This window comes from Amia ocellicauda, chromosome 1, assembly GCF_036373705.1.
Source record: "Amia ocellicauda isolate fAmiCal2 chromosome 1, fAmiCal2.hap1, whole genome shotgun sequence".
NCBI lineage: Eukaryota > Metazoa > Chordata > Actinopteri > Amiiformes > Amiidae > Amia > Amia ocellicauda.
Genome location: NC_089850.1, coordinates 14749841 through 14770987, shown reverse-complemented (window position 1 = coordinate 14770987; position 21147 = coordinate 14749841). Strand labels below are relative to the sequence as shown.

The 21147-nt window shown below is 43.1% G+C and overlaps 1 protein-coding gene across 1 annotated transcript; it reads right to left on the bottom strand.

Annotated features, from left to right (window-relative positions):
* Nucleotides 1–11627: 11627 nt before the first annotated feature.
* Nucleotides 11628–18189, bottom strand: LOC136713995 (oocyte zinc finger protein XlCOF22). Its single transcript, XM_066691300.1, has 2 exons — nucleotides 17645–18189; nucleotides 11628–13759 (listed from the first exon to the last, which is right to left on the bottom strand). The coding sequence occupies exons 1-2, from the start codon at nucleotides 17943–17945 to the stop codon at nucleotides 12417–12419; spliced, it is 1644 nt and encodes a 547-aa protein (XP_066547397.1). The 5' UTR covers nucleotides 17946–18189; the 3' UTR covers nucleotides 11628–12416.
* Between the last annotated feature and the right edge of the window lie 2958 nt (nucleotides 18190–21147).

Below are 21147 nucleotides of genomic sequence, written 5' to 3'. Positions count from 1 at the left end.
TAGCAGGTATCAGTCTAAGCAATAATTAATTTATTACATATGAAGCTTTGAGACTTGAAGCACTATTCAGTTAATTTTATATATTTTATGGTTTCCAGGTGTGATTGGCTGCATAGATGGAAATCATATTCCTATCACAGCTCCTTCAGTAAATGAAGGAGATTGTGTGAATAGGAAGTCTTTCCACAGCATTAATGTGCAGGTATGCCTAAATAGTAGCCTTTAGCTTTCCAGATGAAAGATACTCCACCATACAGCTACTGCAGCAGATTACTGTTCTGCACTGTGAAGATCATATGTGATGCAGCCCACATCATCAGCAACGTGGAAGCAAAGTGGCCTGGGTCTGTGCATGACAGTGAGTGTATACTGAGCGCCAGATCTGCCCGTGGTGAGTTTATATATATATATATATATATATATATAGCTATATCCTATTATAATCAGTATTTAGTTTCCTCCTATTGCAATTGAAAATTTAAACTGTAACCTCGTATTATATAGGAGAGTTTGATGGTTACCTGCTCAGTGACAGAGGGTACCCCTGCCAGCGCTATTTGCTGACCCCTTCCCCTTCCCCTGATCCTGAGCCCGGCCCACAGCAATGTTATAACTTGGCTCACTGCAGGACACGAGCCAGGGTAGAGATGAACATTGGGATGCTCAAGGCCCAGTTCCAGTGCCTTCATAGGCTCAGGGTCACCCCAGAAAGGGCATGTGACATGATTGTGGCATGTGTGATTCTCCACAACATTTTCACAATTAGAGGAGAACAGTCCTACTCAACCAGTTGTAGCGTTATGTTGGGTGTATTTTGATAAGAGCATTTTAGCTCTGAGCTGAAGCACTGATCTAAAGAAGACCTCTCCCCCCCCCAAAGTTATCAGATTTCCTTAACTCATCAGCTTGGAACTGGTTTACATCAAAATGACAGTTTTGGGGAGGATGGCACCGAGAATAGGCCAAATAGTTTGGAATCCTGCTATGAGATGTCTGGAGAAAGGGGCCTGTAGGTAATAAAAAACTCTTTGAAGTGGACGAGAGCCGAAATCCCGACATAGAGGTACGAACCCGGGCCAACCGACATTTCCAAAAGATGGCATGGATTGACATCCGTCATAAATCAATCCCCCTCCAATAGGACACTGGGGGCTGAAACCGAAATCCAATCTCAAGAACTCAAGAACCAATCACCTATTGATCTGACAGACTATAAAGAACAGCGCACAGTCTCTTTCTCTCTCTCTCTCTCACCTGAACCAGTAACTCGCTGCCACAGCTCAACCTGTAGTTCTGTTGCCAGAACCGGAACCAGAAACCAACTAAGTCTTTGCCGGCAACAGAAGAGTTAAACTGGGAGAAGGAGATTGAGCCGTACGAAGAATTCTTTTAAAGGACTTTATTAAATAAAGAACTTTACAGACTGTGCTGCCCGCCTGTGCCCACCTGATCAGTGGAGTTTTACAGCTGGACAATTGACTAAGTCGACTGTATATGAAAGTGTCAGTCATTTAAATAGCTATTCGAGTCTTAAGAAACTTGACCCTTGGAACGAACAGGGCCCTGCTTTCTTCAAAGACTTTGTCTTCAAGTAACTCCGGTGGAAACCCTGCTTACAAAGAAGATTTTGTGCACAACCTTGGAGCCTTCAAACCAGTGGAAAATCTGTTTGGAAACGACTCTACATTCGCGAAACCCCAACTTCCAGGTGCATCGACTGAGTGGAAGTTCTTGGACAAAGCCGAACCGGACTGTCTTTGTTCCAAACCACACGGACCTCGTGCCGTGTGCTGTTATCTGAGCCCGAAGACAGAGAGGCCTCTCTGCGACAAAGTTCAGATAAGTTTAACAGTTTGGAGTTCATCATTCATGACATTTGAGAAATCAATTAGAAATGTTAATCTGTGATTCATAACTCTAGAATGTGTAATATCATTTAGTTTTCTTAAATATAAATGTGTGTTGCATTAAACTGTTTTGTTGATAATTTTAGAAATAAAATCTGTCAACGCCGAGAAATATCTTCTCATTCCTGTTTAACTGTTTAGTCTGAAATTGACACAAGTTAATAGACATTAGATTATTGGTGGCCCTGCCTATCCTTAATCATTGAATAATAATCAGTTAAGGGAAATTGTGGTAACAAGTAATGATAGGATCTTTCTCGGCACCTAAACGTGAATGAGACTGATATATATATAACGAGAAGTTACCTGACATAAAGACTAACCTGCGTAGTTATTTAATGTCTGACTAACAATACTAACGAGAGACTCCCCTTCGTCTTACTAACCGGTATTGTAGTCAATGTGTTTATTACCTTTTTTTGTTTAACGATTTGTGTTATCATATGCGATCCCATGGTCTTTGATTTGGTCATGGAAGTGATTTGTCTTTGATTTGTTGATCTAGAGTTGAATTTTAATTAGTTTTTCCCTTTTGTATAATTAGTGTAGTGCTACATTTAGTCTTTGTTTTTGAATAAATTTGACAATTTATATCTTTGGAATTGGTGTCTGTGTCCAATTATTACAGAAATTGAGTTCTACAAGATTCCAGGATTCGTGATAAGGTGATACTATAAATTCACTTCTTAAATTGAAATTTATAAGTGTACCTTACGCTACACAGTGAACGATCCTGATAACGATCCTGACCCCCCCCCCTGACGCACAAGATGGAAGAGCAGTCAGAGACACAATATGCTCCCATAATTTCTGCTTGACCCATCACCTCCCCAGTGTCAAATAAAGATAATATGCCTTTCTGTTTATGAAGTCTTCTTAATTTCCTGCAAGTACCAATGCAGTACAGTAGTAAAAAAAAATTATGTTAGTAAAATCATCCACCTGTGTGCACCTCACCCACCTTTAACTGATGTTCCAGTAGTTGTATTTCTATTTTTCTATTTCACACACACACACACACACACACACACACACACATACACTCACCTAAAGGATTATTAGGAACACCTGTTCAATTTCTCATTAATGCAATTTTCTAATCAACCAATCACATGGGAGTTGCTTCAATGCATTTAGGGGTGTGGTCCTGGTCAAGACAATCTCCTGAACTCCAAACTGAATGTCTGAATGGGAAAGAAAGGTGATTTAAGCAATTTTGAGCATGGCATGGTTGTTGGTGCCAGACGGGCCGGTCTGAGTTTTTCACAATCTGCTCAGTTACTGGGATTTTCACGCACAACCATTTCTAGGGTTTACAAAGAATGGTGTGAAAAGGGAAAAACATCCAGTATGCGGCAGTCCTGTGGGCGAAAATGCCTTGTTGATGCTAGAGGTCAGAGGAGAATGGGTCGACTGATTCAAGCTGATAGAAGAGCAACTTTGACTGAAATAACCACTCGTTACAACCGAGGTATGCAGCAAAGCATTTGTGAAGCCACAACACGTACAACCTTGAGGCAGATGGGCTACAACAGCAGAAGACCCCACCGGGTACCACTCATCTCCACTACAAATAGGAAAAAGAGGCTACAATTTGCACAAGCTCACCAAAATTGGACAGTTGAAGACTGGAAAAATGTTGCCTGGTCTGATGAGTCTCGATTTCTGTTGAGACATTCAGATGGTAGAGTCAGAATGTGGCGTAAACAGAATGAGAACATGGATCCATCATGCCTTGTTACCACTGTGCAGGCTGGTGGTGGTGGTGTAATGGTGTGGGGGATGTTTTCTTGGCACACTTTAGGCCCCTTAGTGCCAATTGGGCATCGTTTAAATGCCACGGCCTACCTGAGCATTGTTTCTGACCATGTCCATCCCTTTATGACCACCATGTACCCATCCTCTGATGGCTACTTCCAGCAGGATAATGCACCATGTCACAAAGGTCAAATCATTTCAAATTGGTTTCTTGAACATGACAATGAGTTCACTGTACTAAACTGGCCCCCACAGTCACCAGATCTCAACACAATAGAACATCTTTGGGATGTGGTGGAACGGGAGCTTCGTGCCCTGGATGTGCATCCCACAAATCTCCATCAACTGCAAGATGCTATCCTATCAATATGGGCCAACATTTCTAAAGAATGCTTTCAGCACCTTGTTGAATCAATGCCACGTAAAATTAAGGCAGTTCTGAAGGCGAAAGGGGGTCAAACACAGTATTAGTATGGTGTTCCTAATAATCCTTTAGGTGAGTGTATATATATATATATATATATATATATATATATATATATATATATATATATATATGTACATGTATATATAATATACATATAAATGTTGAATAAGTGGAACACTCGAGATAAAACTTTTCTTTTTTTCCATTAATATTCACGCATTGACTCAGTCATCAATTTTCTGCCACGTCAGCTCACGTTCTTTTGCTGCTGCTACTGTATTGCTTTTTCTTAAATATATACTCATATTCTGCATACACAGTCATTAATATGTCTATCGCCACTGGGGAAAAGTAGGAGGTTCAAGCCCTTTTTCTCCTGTTGCCATGGTGAATCATGTTCTCTGCCTTCCATTGATGAGGCTTTTAATCTCCTCATGCACGTGCTTTACTCAACTCAACTCAGAGTTGATTGAACTACTTGTTATCATCTGTTCTGAAAATGAAAACTCTTGAGTTTGACAGCTCAGAGTTAGTCAACCCAGAGTTCAGGTTTCAACTCAGAGTTTGTTAAACCTGCTTTCTGAAACAGGGCCCTGGTGGGTGAGAATACTTTGTTTAATTTTTTTTGTATATACTGGATGTGCAGGCTGGGATTGTTTTTTTGGGGGGGATTTTTTGCATTATTTTTTATATGGAATACGCTCATCTGACTTTAATTTGTTTTTTTTCCTTGGATTACAATGAGTCTTTTTGTTTCGAGACTTTTATGTTGATTTATCTTTATTGTGTGCGCTTTCTATTTGGATTGTTTTTGTTGTTCATCTTTTGGACGAATGTTTGCAGTGCCATACGTCGCTATTCATTATTTCTGACTACCTTTTTTCTTTTTCTATCTGGTTACTACCTTGATTCTCCCTTTCTTTTCTATACTTTAATAAAAGAGGTGTTCCTTATTTGTCTGGCAGTTGACTGGGTTAAGTGTCTTAACATTTAATATTACCCTTTCATATCTAAGGTTGATGGTGTTTCAGGGAAATTGTTATAATAATAATAATTTACAGATTAATGAAAACCACTCAAATGTAACAGATTAAATACAGAGTACCACAGGGCTCAGTCCTCAGACCTAAACTTTTTCATTGTACATGCTCCCTCTATGTGATATCATTCAGTGCCACGATATAAACTTTCACAGTTACACAGGCGACCTAACAGTAAATCCAAACAATACCATAGACATAAACTCAGCAAAAAAAGAAACATCCCTTTTTCAGGACACTGTATTTAAAAAGATAATTTTGTAAAAATCCAAATAACTTGACAGATCTTTATTGTAAAGGGTTTAAACAATGTTTTCCATGCTTATAAACAATTAATGAACATGCACCCGATGAACGGTCGTTAAGACACTAACAGCTTACAAACGGTAGGCAATTAAGGTCAAAGTTATAAAAACTTAGGACACTAAAGAGACCTTTCTACTGACTCTGAAAAACACCAAAAGGAAGATGCCCAGGGTCCCTGCTCATCTGTGTGAACGTGCCTTAGGCATAATGCAAGGAGGCATGAGGACTGCAGATGGCCAGGGCAATAATTTGCAATGTCCGTACTGTGAGACACCCAAGACAGCGCTACAGGGAGACAGGAAGGACAGCTGATCATCCTCGCAGTGGCAGACCACGTGTAACAACACCTGCACAGGATCGGTACATCTGAATATCACACCTGCGGGACAGTTACAGGATGCAACAACAACTGCCCGAGTTACACCAGGAACACACAATCCCTCCATCAGTGCTCAGACTGTCCACAATAGGCTGAGAGAGGCTGGACTGAGGGCTTGTAGGCCTGTTGTAAGGCAGGTCCTTACCAGACATCACCGGCAACAACGTCGCTTGTGGGCACAAACCCACCTTCGCTGGACGTGATTTCCTGCAAGACAGGACTGTCAGTGCTCTGCCGTGGCCAGCGAAGAGCCCGGATCTCAATCCCATTGACCACGTCTGGGACCTGTTGGATCGGAGGGTGAGGGCTAGGGCCATTCCCCCAGAAATGTCCGGGAACTTGCAAGTGCCTTGGTGGAAGAGTGGGGTAACATCTCATAGCAAGAACTGGCAGATCTGGGTCAGTCCATGAGGAGGAGATGCACTGCAGGACTTAATGCAGCTGGGGGCCACACCAGATACTGACTGTTACTTTTGATTTTGACCCCCCCTTTGTTCAGGGACACATTATTCCATTTGTCTTAGTCACATGTCTGTGAAACTTGTTCAGTTTATGTCTTAGATGTTGAATCTTTTTATGTTCATACAAATATTTACACGTTAAGTTGCTGAAAATAAAAGCAGTTGAAAGTGAGAGGACATTTCTTTTTTTGCTGAGTATAGAAACCCTAATCTGCTGTCTGTCTGAGATTAAAATTTAGATGACAATTAATTTTCTTATGCTTAATTCTAATAAAACAGAAGTCCTAATTTTAGGGGACAAATCTAAATGTTCATCATACACTTACAAAAACCTGGGTGTCATCTGTGACCCCCACAGATGTACAGCTCACACTTCCACAAGCTTGTGCTTTCGGAAGCTTGTGATACTAGTTGCAGTACCCTACGTCATTTGATCTATAAAAGGTGTAAACATTTTTATAAACTTTACGTCTCACCGCGGGATTGCCCCCAGACATGATTCTGTCAAGCTTGTGATAAATATTCTATTTTCTGTACCTCAAAGCTTCCTCCACTTCTTTAAAAGGTTCTTCAGTAAGAGTCTTTAAATCACAGCTGAATTCCTCAATTCCTGTAGTATCTTTTTTTGTATTTGGAGATGTCCTGCATTGCATGACCAGTGCCAGGACAAATTTAGTCTAGCAATAGCCCCTTCTGAGGGGCCAACGAGGAACCTTGTTCCCCCACCGTGGAAGCCTTGTACAGCTTTATAAAGCTTTAAGTCATACAGAGACCCTGCATGTGGTTAGGACCACAGGTTAGAGCCTGTTGAGTTCCTGGTTACAAGCAGTTATATTTATTTATTTATTTATTTATAATGTTTTTTTTTTGTTTTTTTTTTTAATGTAAATAACTGTTTAACAAAACCAAAATATTAATAATTATTAAAATATTATTTATTAATAATTAATAATAAATACACCTGTCTCTGGGAGGTCCCACAGTTGGTTAGTACAATTCCTAACAAAAACTACATAATGAAGATGAAGGAAAATTAAAATCAAATCTGGAGTAAGGTTCTTCAAAAGCACCAATCAGGGGTAGGATATAAGAACATTTCCAAGGCATTGAATATCCTCCAGAGCACAGTAAAGTCCATTATTAAGAAATGGAGAGAATATGGCACCACTGTGAATCTGCATACTGCAACAATAGCCCGGTGCTTCACAAAAGTGGCTTTTTGGGGAGAGTTGTGAAACAAAAGCCATTGTTTATACAAACTCGCATCAAATCTTGGCCAGAGTTTGCCAGAAGGCATGTGGGAGACTCTGAGACCAAGTAGAGGAAGATTCTATGGTCTGGTGAGACCCAAATAGAGCTTTTTGGCCTCAAGCCTAACACCGCACATCATCCTGAGAACACCATCCCTGCCGTGAAGCATGGAGGTGGCAGCATTATGTAAAATGGATGCAGCAAAGTACAGAGAAATCCTGGAAGAAAACCTGCTGAAGATTAATCTTCCAGCAGGGCACTGACCCCAAACATACAGCCAAAGCCACACTGTAGTGACTTAAAAACAACAAGGTCAATGTCCTGGAGTGGCCCAGTCAAAGCCCGGACCTATATCCAATTAAGAATATGTGGAAAGAGTTGAAAATTGCTGTTGACCAAAGGTCCCCATCCAACTTGATGGAGCTTGAGCAATTGTGCAAAGGAGAATGGGCAAAAATTGCCGTGTCCAGATGTGCAAAGCTGGTAGAGACTTATCCACATAGACTCATGGCTGTAATTGCTGCCAAAGGTGCCTCTACCAAATATTGACTGAGGGGGGTGATTACTTATGCATTCACTTATTTTCTGTTTTGTGTCTGTAATTAATTTAGACAATTTGCAGATTATATTTTTCACTTTGACATTATGGAAATTTTCTGTGATGATCAGTGGGAAAAACTCCTGATTTAATCCATTCTGATTTCATGTTGTAACACAATGACATGTGGAAAAGTCCAAGAGGGGTAAATAGTTTTGAGAGCCACTGTAAAATCAAGCCACACAGCAATCTCCTTAAACAAGCATTGGTAGTAGAAAGGACTTTACTGAAGAGCTCAGTGACTTTCAACGTGGCACCATCATAGGATGCTACCTTTCCAACAAGTCAGTTAATCAAATTTCAGCCCTGCTAGAGCTGCCCTGGTGAGCTGTAAGTGCTGTTATTGTTAAGAGGAAACATCTAGGAGCAATAACAGCTCAGCCGTGAAGTGGTCGGCCACAGAACCTCACAGAATGGGACTGTTGAGTGCTGAAGTACGTAGCACATAAAAATAGTCTTTTGTTGGTTGCAACAATCACTTCCGTGTGCCAAAACTGCCTCTGGAAGCAACAAGTTTGGAGGAGGAATAATGGTCTCAGGGCTCGGCCCCTTTGTCCCACTGAAGGGAAATCTTAATGCTACAACCTACAATGATATTCTAGGTGATTTTTCACTTCCAAATTTGTGTCAACAGTTTGGGGAACGCCCTTTCTTGTTTCAGCATGACAACCCATGCACAATGTGAGGTCCATACAGAAATAGTTTGTCGAGATTAGTCTGGAAGAACTTGACTGGCCTGCACAGAGCCCTGACCTCAACCCCATCCCACCTTTGGGAAAAATGGAAAAGCCGACTGTGAGCCAGGCCTGATCGCCCAACATCAGAGTCCGACCTCATTAATGCTCTTGTAGCTGAAATCCCCTCAACAATGTTCCAACATCTAGTGGAAAGCCTTCCCAGAAGAGTGGAGGCTGTTATTGCATCAAAGGGGGGACCAGCTCCATATTAATGCCCATGATTTTGGAATGACGAGCAGGTGTCCACATACTTTTGGCCATGTAATGTATGTACTTTGACCCTCTGTCCAGTATTTTCAGAAGATGTACTGTAATCTAATGGATATGTCGTTAAAAATGTTATCAGTGTAACCTCCCCCCATCGTCATCTAATTGCCAGCACCCCATCTAGGTGGACATTTTGCAAACCCCCCCCCACCAGGGGTCTGGTATTTCAGATCTCAAAAGTGGCAAACAAGGTGCAGGAGGCATGACTCTGCAGCGGCCACTCCCTCAAGTCGTGGGTCCCGACCAGGTCTGTGGTTCCCGAGGGAGATCGGCGGCCGACAACGCCATGCTGCTCAGGGATGTCGTGGCCTACTCGAACGAGAGGGCTTCCCCTGATCCTAATCAGCCTGGACCAGGAGAAAGCCTTCGACAGAGTAGGCCACGAATACATGCAGCTCGTCATGGAGAGGATGGGTCTCGCTCTTGGCCTGAGGAAGTGGGTGAAGATCATCTACAGCGGCCTAAGCAGCAGGGTCCTTGTGAACCGCCACCATTTCCGGTCAGGTCGGGCGTCCGACAGGGTTGTCCCCCGTCGGCCCTGCTGTACGTCCTCTGTCCTCTGTACATCCGGGTGACAGGTTTCCATCTCCCGGGTTCCGGCGGAGAGCAACTGAAGGCCCTGGCCTATATGGACGACGTGGCCGTGGTCTGCACGGACGCGCTGTCCGTGGCCAGGGTTGAGGAACTGCTGGACGGCTTCTGCAGGGCGACAGGGGCCGCTGTCAATAAAGCCAAGAGCGAGGTCTACCACTCCAGGGCATGGCCTGTCAGCCGGGGCCCACCGACCGTGTTCCCTGTGAAGCCGTCCATCAAGATTCTGGGGATCACGATCGATGGGACCAACACAGGCACCCGGAGCTGGGAGGAGGCCTTATCCAAGGTCCAAAGGAAGATCCACGGCTGGAGATCAAGGACCTTGACGATGGCTGGTAAGGTGCTGGTCGTAAAGGCCATCCTCTTCCCGATACTTCTCTACGTAGGTATGATCTTCCCCCCAGACAAAGTCATCGCAAAACTAGTGACAAGAATTATATTTCGGTTTGTCTGGGGGAGCAAAATGGAGAGGCTGAAAAGAGTGCAGATGGTGAAGGGTACCCTGGATGGAGGCAGGGGGGTCCCGGACGTTGTGCGGCTGATGAAGGCGCAGGGGCTGGCCTACGTGGTCAAGAACATCCAGGCTGCTGCTGTGAGTTTTATGAACCGCTCTAATTTTGCCAGCAGCCCGAGACCATTCGGCCTCTGCGCCATGGATAACACCAGGCCGCACTCGTGGGATCCCCCGCCAATCTACAGGGCGCTCCGAGCCTTTGCGCTCAAAGTAGGCCTCCATAAAGTCATGCTGGCCTCCTGGGATTACAAGACCATCTGTAGCCAGATGAGATCTACCCAGGAGACCAGCCGGATAGAAGATTTCCCTCCCCAAACCTGCCGGTTTATCTGGGCTAACGCTACGCACGTTTGCCTCACAAATACGCAGAAAGATGTCTCCTGGATGGCTGCGAGTCGGTGTCTCCCCACCCGAGTGTTCATGCACAGAAGGGGCCTAGCCCCTTATGACATCTGCCCCTACAAGGGTTGCCTGGGGAAGGAGACGGAGGCTCATATCTTTAGGGATTGCCCCTCCGCCTGCAGGGTCTGGCTCCTGTTTTCTCCGTTCCTCCACAGGTTTGCCGTTCCTGTGCGGGCGACCGCCCAACAGATCCTGTATGGACCAGCCAGGGGACTGACATCTTCTACCCTGAGGTGCTGGTGGTGTGTCGTCTGCACAGTGAAACAGGCCCTGTGGGAGGGACGGAATATCTGCTTATTCAACCAGCAGGAGCTGGACCCAATCGTCATCGCACGGCGGGGCATGGTACTAATTAGGGACTATGTCAATCTGGAGGTCCATCAGAGGGGCAAGGAGGAAGCCTTTAAGAATTGGCAAATACAAGATCTGGGGGAGCTCAGGATCCCGTGATGGGACCCACCTCCGGGGACGGCCATCTCCCCCTGCTGGAGCCCGAGTCCAAGATCTTTTAACAATTTTCATGAAAAGATTGTTTAAAAAAAAAAAAAAAACAGACTTTTAAAAATGAATTTTAATAGTTTTTAAAGATTTAGTTGATTTTAAAAGCACTAGTTGTTTGGGTATTTTGGTTGGTTTTGTTCCGTTTTTTTTCTTTTGTCAAATACATCGGCCATTTGGTTATAATTTTAAATGCATCGGACTGTTTTGGTTTGTTTTTTATTTTTTCATTTTATTTGTTTATTGCTTTGTCCGGTGCATTTTCAATTTCAATGTATTTGACCATATTGTTTATTTGTTTAAATTTGGCAGTATTGCCCTTATTCACAAGTTTATTTTGATTTATTGCACGTTTATTTGAGTTCATGTATTTTGTTAATCACCGTTAGATTTAAAAAATTTTAAGCGATTTTAAGAAAAAAATTTAATCATAAGTATTAAAATTTCAAATGTTTTTATTTATTGAAATGTAAAATACTTATCCAAATAAAACAGTATAACCATTAGAATAACAATAAACCGCAGTCTTTTCTAAGGTTCCATATTTTTTAATATAAATACAAATCCCATATTTATAACATGCATCATGTTACACTTTATGAGAAGAGAAATTAAAACTACATAAAAAAAAAAAAAAAAAAAGGATTCAACAGTGGACACACCAGTGGTACACATGAAAGGGTTAAGGTTTCGATGGTTGGAAACAGTAGGACAGTGGGTCCATAGGGCCAGGGTTGGGAACCTGTGTGACAAAATAGGCCGTCACTGTTACACAGGCAGTGAAAACAGTGTAAATTCACAAATATACTTCTTAACAATGTCTGTGTTGGAAGGAAGGTGTTAAATAGGTAAAACACACGTATACTACTTTCTGGTTACCCCCGTTTATGGCTGCTTATTTGTTTGGTTTTGGGGCTAACTTTTTGATTATTTTTGAAATTGTTCAGTAAACTGCAGAACTTTGTACCCATTACACCCCGATAAGTACAAGGCTAGTCTTTACTCAAGTTAATTCAGCCAAATTCAGAAGGCAGGCTGAATGCATACAGACCACTGCCTGACATTTGGGGGCTCATCCGGAATTTCCTATCCTATGCTTTTTTTGTAGTGTAGTGATTGGATATGGGAGGAAGGATAAACGTGGGAAAACCAGGGCATATACATCCAGCGGATAGTCTGGCCCTGATAACTTTTCAGATGAAGAGTTGGATGCAGGCCCTAATTCAAAACCTCATGACACTCTGGCTGGTGTTCCTAGGTTCGCTTCCTGCTCTCTCTCATCTGTGTGACTTGTCCTGGTGATATTTAAGGCTTACAGAGTGAGTGAAGCACATCCCACACTGTGAGCAGCAATATGGCTTCTCTCCAGTGTGAATGCGCTGATGATTTTTTAAGTGTTGCGATTGACTAAAGCTCTTCCCACACTGTGAGCAGCAATATGGCTTCTCTCCAGTATGAACGCGCTGATGAATTTTTAAGTGTTGTGATCGACTGAAGCACTTCCCACACTGAGAGCAGCAATGTGGTTTCTCTTCTGTGTGAACTGTCTGATGATGTTGAAGGACTGACAACACACTGAGGCTCTTCCCACCAAGGGTGCAGTGGTGTGGCTTCTCTCCTGTGCGACTTCGCTGGTGATATTTAAGGCTTGCGTAGTGAGAAAAGCACTCCCCACACTGTGAGCAGCAATACGGCTTCTCTCCAGTGTGAACGCGCTGATGACTTTTTAAATGTTCTAATCGACTGAAACTCTTCCCACACTGAGAGCAGCAATATGGTTTCTCGCCAGTGTGAGTGCGCTGATGTGATTTAAGGTTTCCTAACCAACTGAAGCTTTTCCCACACTGAGAGCAGCAATATGGTTTCACTCCTGTATGAATGGGCTTGTGAGATTTAAGGCTTCCTAACTTACTGAAACTCTTCCCACATTGGGTGCAGCAGTACCGTCTTTTTCCTGTATGAATGCATACGTGTTCTGCAAGACTTCCAAAGTTACTGAAAGTCTTCTTACAATGGGGACAGCTATGGCAGCCCTGATGTTTCGGAGTTTGTTGTGAGGGAGGAGTGTGGGACCTGGAGGGTCTGGGACGCAGCTGTCTGCACTGTGTCGATGGGCTCTCACCCCTCCCTGCACTGTCACTCTCTCCACTGAGCCCTGTCCTCAAGGAAACAGATTCTGTTTTACACTGAACACTGAACTCAGGGTCCAGGTCACTGAGGCCTCCTGTAATATTCTGCAGTCCAAGATTACAGAGTCCATCTTTCAGAAGAATACGAGTGTCCAACTCTGATTCATTGGACTCTGTTTTAATGTGACCAGACTCCACACTGAATTCAGGCTGTGTACCAGTAGTACACAGTAGTCCACACTCAGATCCCAGTGCCCTGGGTCCCTGTGGTAAACCCTCAGTCTGTGGCTCTGCCCTGTGGCCAGACTCCAGTCCACTGAGCTCCTCTTCACTGCGTCTGCTCCTGTGCTGCTCAGTTAGCCTCTGTTTATCTTCAGTAGCTGTGGGCTCTGTGTCCTGCCTCAGACTGGAGCCCCACTTCTGCTCACAGTGCTGCTGCTCAGTGGGAGTCCTTTCCTCAGAGTCAGGGAGAGCGCTGGCCTCTACAGATCCTGGTGGAGAGACAAGACACAAGAAGAGCACTGAGAGCAGCAGCTCTGAAGACAGACACCTTTAACATTATAATTTCATAAACCCTAAAGTCATCAAGAAAATAAATTCAAATTAAATTACTTATGTACAGTAGGTCCCTGACTTTTGAAGACACAAACAAACTGCTAGTGTTTTTTAATCTGTTCTGGGAAAACCTAGTTGATATGTGTGGACTTAAATAAGTGAGTGTTAGCTGTATGTTGCAAGACTGTTGCAGACTGTAGAAGGTAACCGAAGAGATTTGGCACCAATCAACTGGCAAAAGGCTTTGGTTTTGTAGAAAAAAGCACTAGCTTGATTTGAGGCAAAGGATGCAAATAATGAAAGGTTATTGTGCACCTGTGCATGATGCTGTCTTATGTCATAGGATAAAACTAAATGAGCTGCACAAATGTTCAGATTGCTGCTTCACATCTGTCATAAAAAACTGATGCAGTGCCATCCTCATTATGGATGAAAGAATATATGACACATCCAACTTAGGAACTTTGTCAACTTGCAAACAGACCTCTAGAACTTACAAACTTCATAACTTACTATATTGATTTATCAGCAATATTTAAAAGTCCCTTCTAGAGTGTGATATGGTTTGTAATCTGTTCCTTAAACACACTTATGTATTCTGCTGAAAGAATTCAAATTTTATTTCTGTGATGTAATTTTGCCACTTGTCACCACAGTTGACTTTCTTCAGATTTATGATATTAACAGCGGAGGATGTTCTCTTCCAAACCTACTGGTTTCCCTGAACATATATTTTGAATACTTTGTGAAATTGATGACCAGTGCCCGTATTCATAAAGCATCCGAGAGTGATAAATCAGTCCTAAGTCCCCGAGATATCTGAGTGAGGTCAATTTGGTCCTACTTTTATGCTTAGGAGTAAAAGCTATTCATAAAGATTCTTTAGAATTAAAAGTACTACTAATTCGACAAATATTTAGGACCTCACGAGGTCCCCTAACTAGTTAGGAGTTGGGAGAAGGCAGCAATAAGAAGACGACTGAGTCCATCTTTGGTGACAAGAAAGATGCGTTACAGTGGTGTGATGAGAAGTTATTGTGACAATATAGATTGGTCAGAAATGCAGTTTCTTCCGCAATGGTCAGAAATGCGGCACTATCAGCAGAGAGAAAGGTGGTGACAATGTTGTGGTTTCTGGCCACAGGGAAAATGCAACAATACATCAGTGGTGATTTGGGACCATGATCACAGCCTTCAATAAGTAGAATTTTCCATCAAACCATAATGGCATTAACAGCACCTGAGATGGATTATTGATTTGCCCTATGCTGCACAACACATACACAAAATAAGCTGCATTCATAATCAATGTTTGCCTAATCAATGCTAGCCCATATTCTTCAAGGGTTTTACATTAGACATTGACGCGTCTCCGCCTTTAACGCACAGAGTTGTGGGTCTTCAGGCGCTCTTCTGTTCCCTGCGCCGAGCAGCACTGAAGCACAAACAGCTCCATGGGGCTCCTCCTCTCGCTCCTGAGGGACAGACAGGCTTAATGGACGCTGGAGCGCCGCCACCCCGCAAGGGAAGGGGACGAGGGAGCAAGTGTGCGATTTGGCCCTTGATCTACACAAATCACATGGCTTAACCCACCCCCACACAGTACTGCTGCCGGGTCAAATCATTATTCAGTCAGAATCCCACCCATTGGTGGAAAAGCGCAGATCTGCGGACATCAGCAGCACACGGACCTGCCCAGCTGCGCAGCCTTTACGGACGTGACCCGCAGCCCCGCCCCTCGGGGCGCCTCTTCCCACCGTGCGGGACAAACCAAACCATGTGTTTTGACAGAAAATCTTTGCAAGGATCGGGCGCATTTTTTTAAAAACGTTTAATGTAGAAACATCTTTATAATACACAACCCCGAAGGTTAATATGATTATCTTTTTTAAAGCGATTGCGATCTCTAACATAAGCTTAATTACAATAAGTGTTTGCTAAATAAATTAATCAAATCTATAGCATCGTGTGCGGCAACTTATTTTGTATGGGATTCCTTTTAAAAAAAAAAAAAAGAAAAAAAAAAGAAAAGAAGCCTCGTCTTGACAAAATTGTTAATGTTAGTGTTGGAATCATCAACATTTTTAAAGTTCGTGATTTATTTCTACAATCGGTAAATTTAAGAAACGCCTGCCCCTTCTAAAACCCACAACGTTGTAGCAATGTAATTTACCTTGGACAGTTTCGTCGCAGAGTCTGCGAAAAGTCTGCGAAAAGTCTGCGCAGACTCGGCAAAGCATGCGTGTCGTGAACGCGGCCATTGTCTTTTGTTTACAGGAAGTCGTCATTGAACCCTGAAGGGAACGTTCAACATTACGTAATTCGTGCGTACAGTACATACTTCAGTGTAACAGAAGTGCACAGTGTGTAAACAGGATCTCCGATTAAGTTCATTAAATGTGTGCATGATCCAAATCAATCTAGAGCGGTCTGCGTAACTGCGGGATGGAGGATATTGCTAGAGACTTCACGATATCCAGGGGGGCAGGACACATGTGCTCTCCTTTAAGGTGAAAGATGTGAATTGCAGAAGTCTTTACAAATCTTTGGCGATAGATAAACGGTTGCAGTGTTATCTATCAGAAGTGACTACATCGTTAAAACCCGATTGTGCAAATAGGGTTATACATAGGGCTGTGCGATATGACGATATATGTCGTTTTGACCATAGAAAAACATCTATCTTTTCATATTATGATCTATCATTTATTTCGTGGTGTTGCAAATCCCACTCTTTACGGCAGTATTTTTCGTAATTTGGACTTCCCGGATTATCCACACATGCCAGATGCAGCAAGAAATGAGCATCAGAAACATGGAGAAGAGAGACCTGACACAGAACGGGGTAATTCTGAATAGGAGGACTCCGACCAGCCAAGACAAAACAAGCAGCTGGTACCTAAAAGAGGGGCTTCTTCTGTCGCATGGATGTGGTTTGGGTACGAAAAGTGTGACACGGAACAAAAAAAACGTACTTTGCAAAATATGCTGCAGACCAGTCCGTACAACAGGTTCAAACACCTCTTTTCCCACCTATGCAAGAATCATGCTAAACAGCATGGAGGGAGTCTACGGATGAAACCACAGAGTACAGCCGAGTGCTCAGAACAAACCCCAGACTCCGACGCTGCAAGAGGCCTTTGTCAGCGGCACAGCATATAGCAATCACGAAGATGGAAGGAGATAACGGCTGCCTTTGCATCTGCTTACATCTGCAAAGACATGGCCCCAATTTACACGGTCGAGAAACGGGAGTTTCGTGAGTTGGTGTCAACACTCGACCCAAGGTACACAATGCCAAGCCGAAAACACTTCCAATCATTTTACAGAAAATGTGCTATATCGTGATATGTATCGTTATCGGAATATGAAAGGACCTGTATCAGGATATGAGATTTTGGTCATATCGCACAGCCCTAGTTATACATGTATTCTTGCACTTTGTATTCCTCTTATATTTTGTAAGTAGCCCTGGAAAAGGGCATCTGCGAAGAAATACATAATAATAACACTGTATAATTAACAGATGCCTGAGATTACAGTAGTGTTCGATGTGTTGAGTACTGCTGGTCCATGTTCTTCGGGCAGATGTTATCAAAGCCATTGTTATAAGTGCTCAAATACCTGTGCCCCAACATACAACCTTTAAACCGTTTGTGAGACAATAGCGGTTTATAAATGAAATTAGTGCCCCTCAGAGAGGAGTAAGCACAAATGAAGCATTGCGTCAAAGACTAATTTTAACTAACATAAACCCATTGACAAGAAAATAAATCAAAATTCACCCCCCTAACACACGCACAATATTAAATAAGTGTTACCAGCAGCAGCTCCTCCGGCCTCTCTCTCCTGCCCGCAGCTCCGCTCTGGTCTCCCGTCTCCTCGGCTCTTCTCAGGCGGCCCGTCCGCTCCAGAGCCCCGGCTCCACTCGCACCGCCTCGCCGCCCGGAGCTCCTGCAGCCTCCGTCTCAGCGCCTCGTTCTCTCGCTGCCTGCGGGTGATTTCCAGTCGGTACTCCGACATCGTCTCTCCCAGCGCCCTCCACACCTCACACAGGGCGCCTTTCATCAGCTCGGTCTGAGCCGAGGACAGGCGCTCTCTGAACCGCTCAGCGAGAGACATTGTTCGGCGTTCAGTTCAGTCCACACCGTTAAAACATAGACCACTCAGACCGCGATCATATAAATTCCCAAAGTAAACCAAATCAATGAGATGCGGGAGAATATAAAAAATATATAAAGCTGTGTATCGGAGGCGCTTCTCGCAGCAGCCCTGTGCCGGGTGGAGACGAGTCGCGGTACCTCACTGTTATCAAACTGCACACGTGCGCTGCTGTGGTTTCCTTCTCATATCTCCTCCACTTCCTGTCATCCACTTCCTGTTTTACCTACACTGCCACCCCCAACCTACGTCACCTCGTCTACGTCGTTCCGCACTTACGTCGGCGACATTGCGCTGGTCTTTTGTGGTGAACATTTCCCATACTGCCTCACTGCTCACGGAGACAGCCGAGAGCCACCGAAGGCGACGTCACAACAAGATTCGTAGCGAAGCCAACTTGTGTGAGTTGATTGATAGAAAGATTGCGGATTCCTTTGTGATTTTCTACAATAATAACTTAGCTGGTGCCTATACAAATCCGTACAAAGAGTATGTCGTTCGCACCTGTAACCCCAGTTCAAGTCACTGGTGTAAACGTGTGTGAAGAGTTTGTTCTTCTGCCTCCAGGAAGGGGGCAGGCATAGGGACAGACTGGTGCTGATCTGCTATAGACCAGAGCAGTGTAAATCTTCTAATCGTCTGAATTTACAGCTTGTTAATATAGTTGCAGTTAGTGTACTTGAAATTACAACTATGGTTTACGATCATTAATTACCCTTCATTCTTTTTTAACTTTATTTTATATATTTACCACCCTACCTATATTAGCATAACAACAAACGAAACCGCGCACTTTATGGATCATGTCTCCCCTGTGTCTACATAAACCTTGTCTTATAAATACGGTTCTTTCCATAATGCAATGTAAAGCCTGCATTAAATAATTCGCCAGCGTGATGTAACTTTCACAAAACAAAATCCATCCAAAATATCCATATTTGGTAGTCTTTACATGTGTCCAGCAAATGTACAACTCGAAGTGAAAACTTGAAGCCTATTGGCGTGCGTCACAGTAACCCGTCTTGGAGGCGGGACTAGCTCTGGGGTGGAATTATTCCGAAGTAAAAACCCGGGAGAAGAAGATTAGTGGAATTAGCGAACTTTACACTAACAGGCTGCATTCTTACTCGTGAAATGTAAGTACAGTATATACCGTTTTATCTATTTACATTTTGCATAGAATTAATACGGGGATTAATAAGAATAATAATTAATAATTTTGAAGTGATCATTTTGTTATACTGTTTTATTGGGAAATTATTTTACATTTCAATAATAAAAACAATCAAAACAAATTTAAATACTTATGATTTAAAATTTGTTAAAATCAATATCAAATCTTAGTGATTAACGTAAACAATTACTTGAACTCAAATAAACAAGTGCACAAAACAAACGTGATTAAAGCAAAAAATGCTACCAACAAGAGTCAAATACATTGAACATAACTGAAAATGCACCGGACAAATACAAAAAAAAAACAATTAAAATAATAAAAATAAAAAACAAACCAAAACAGTCCGATGCATTTAAAATTAAATCCAAACGGTCAATGTATTTGACAAAAAAATTGAACAAAACTAACCAAAAAACCCAAACAACTAGTGCTTTAAAAACAACTAAATCTTTAAAAACAGTTAAAATTCATTTTTAAAAGTCATTTTAAAAAACAATCATTCATAAAAGGGTTAAAAGATCTTGGACTCGGGCTCCAGCAGGGGGGATGGCCGTCCCCGGAGGTGGGTCCCATCACGGGGTCCTGAGCTCCCCCAGATCTTGTATCTGCCACTTCTTAAAGGCTTCCTCCTTGCCCCTCTGATGGACCTCCAGATTGACATAGTCCCTTGTAAGTACCATGCCCCGCCGTGCATTTTGTTATACTGTTTTATTGTTTTATTTGGTGTAGTATTTTACATTTTCATAAAAAAAACAATTCAAATTTTTAATACTTGTGATTAAAAACTTTTAAAATCAATTCTTAAAATCACTTAAAAAAATTTAAAATCTTTGTGATTTTAACGAAAAACAAAACAATTAACTTCAAATAAACGTGCCCAAAACAACAAAACAAATGTGATTAAAGCAAAACTGCTCACCAACATAAAAGTCAAATACATTGAAAATAACTGAAAATGCATTGGACAAAATAAAGAAACAATTAAAAAGGTAAAAATAAAAAACAAACAAAAAAGGTCCAATGCATTTAAAATTAAATCCAAAACGGTCAATGTATTTGACAAAAGAATATAACAAAACTAAACCAAAAAAACCCCTAAACAATTAGTGGTTTAAAAACAATTAAATCTTTAAAAACAATTAAGATTCATTTTTAAAATCGTTTTAAAAACAATCATCCATAAAATAATTAAAGGATCTTGGACTCGGGCTCCAGCAGGGGGAACTGACCGTCCCCGGAGGTGGGTCCCATCATGGGATCCTGAGCTCCCCCAGATCTTGTATGTGCCAGTTCTTATAGGCTTCCTCCTTGCCCCTCTGATGGACCTCCAGATTGACGTAGTCCCTTACGAACACCATGCCCCTCCGCGCGATGACGATCGGGTCCAGCTCCTGCTTGTTGAATAGACAGATGTTCCGTCCCTCTCACAGTGCCTGCTTCACTGCGCAGACGACACGCCACCAGCACCTCAGGGTGGATGATGATAATCCCCTGGCCGGACCGTACAGGATCTGCTGGGCGGTTGCCCGCGCAGGAACGGCAAACCTGTGGAGGAACGGAGAAAACAGGAGCCAGACCCTGTGGGCGGAGGGGCACTCACTAAAGATGTGAGCCTCCGTCTCCTTCTCCAGGCAACCCTTATAGGGGCAGGTGTCATAAGGAGCTATGCCCCTTCTGTGCATGAACACTCGGGTGGGGAGACACCGACTCACAGCCATCCAGGAGACATCTTTCTGCGTATTCGTGAGGCAAACGTGCGTAGCGTTAGCCCAGATAAACCGGCAGGTTTCGGGAGGGAAATCTTCTATCCGGCTGGTCTCCTGGGTAGATCTCATCTGGCTACAGATGGTCTTATAAGGAGGCCAGCACGACTTTATGGAGGCCTACTTCGAGCGCAAAGGCTCGGAGCGCCCTGTAGAACGGCGGGGGATCCCACGAGTGCGGCCTGGTGTTATCCATGGCGCAGAGGCCGAATGGTCTCAGGCT

What these genes read in the sequence shown, in the direction of transcription:
- LOC136713995 (XM_066691300.1), bottom strand. Translation starts at nt 17,945, where the DNA reads ATGTCTCTCGCTGAGCGGTTCAGAGAGCGCCTGTCCTCGGCTCAGACC. An exon ending in GGCCGGAGGAGCTGCTGCTG is followed by an intron (nt 13,760 to 17,644) that starts GTAACACTTATT and finishes TCTCTCCACCAG; the next exon opens with GATCTGTAGAGGCCAGCGCT.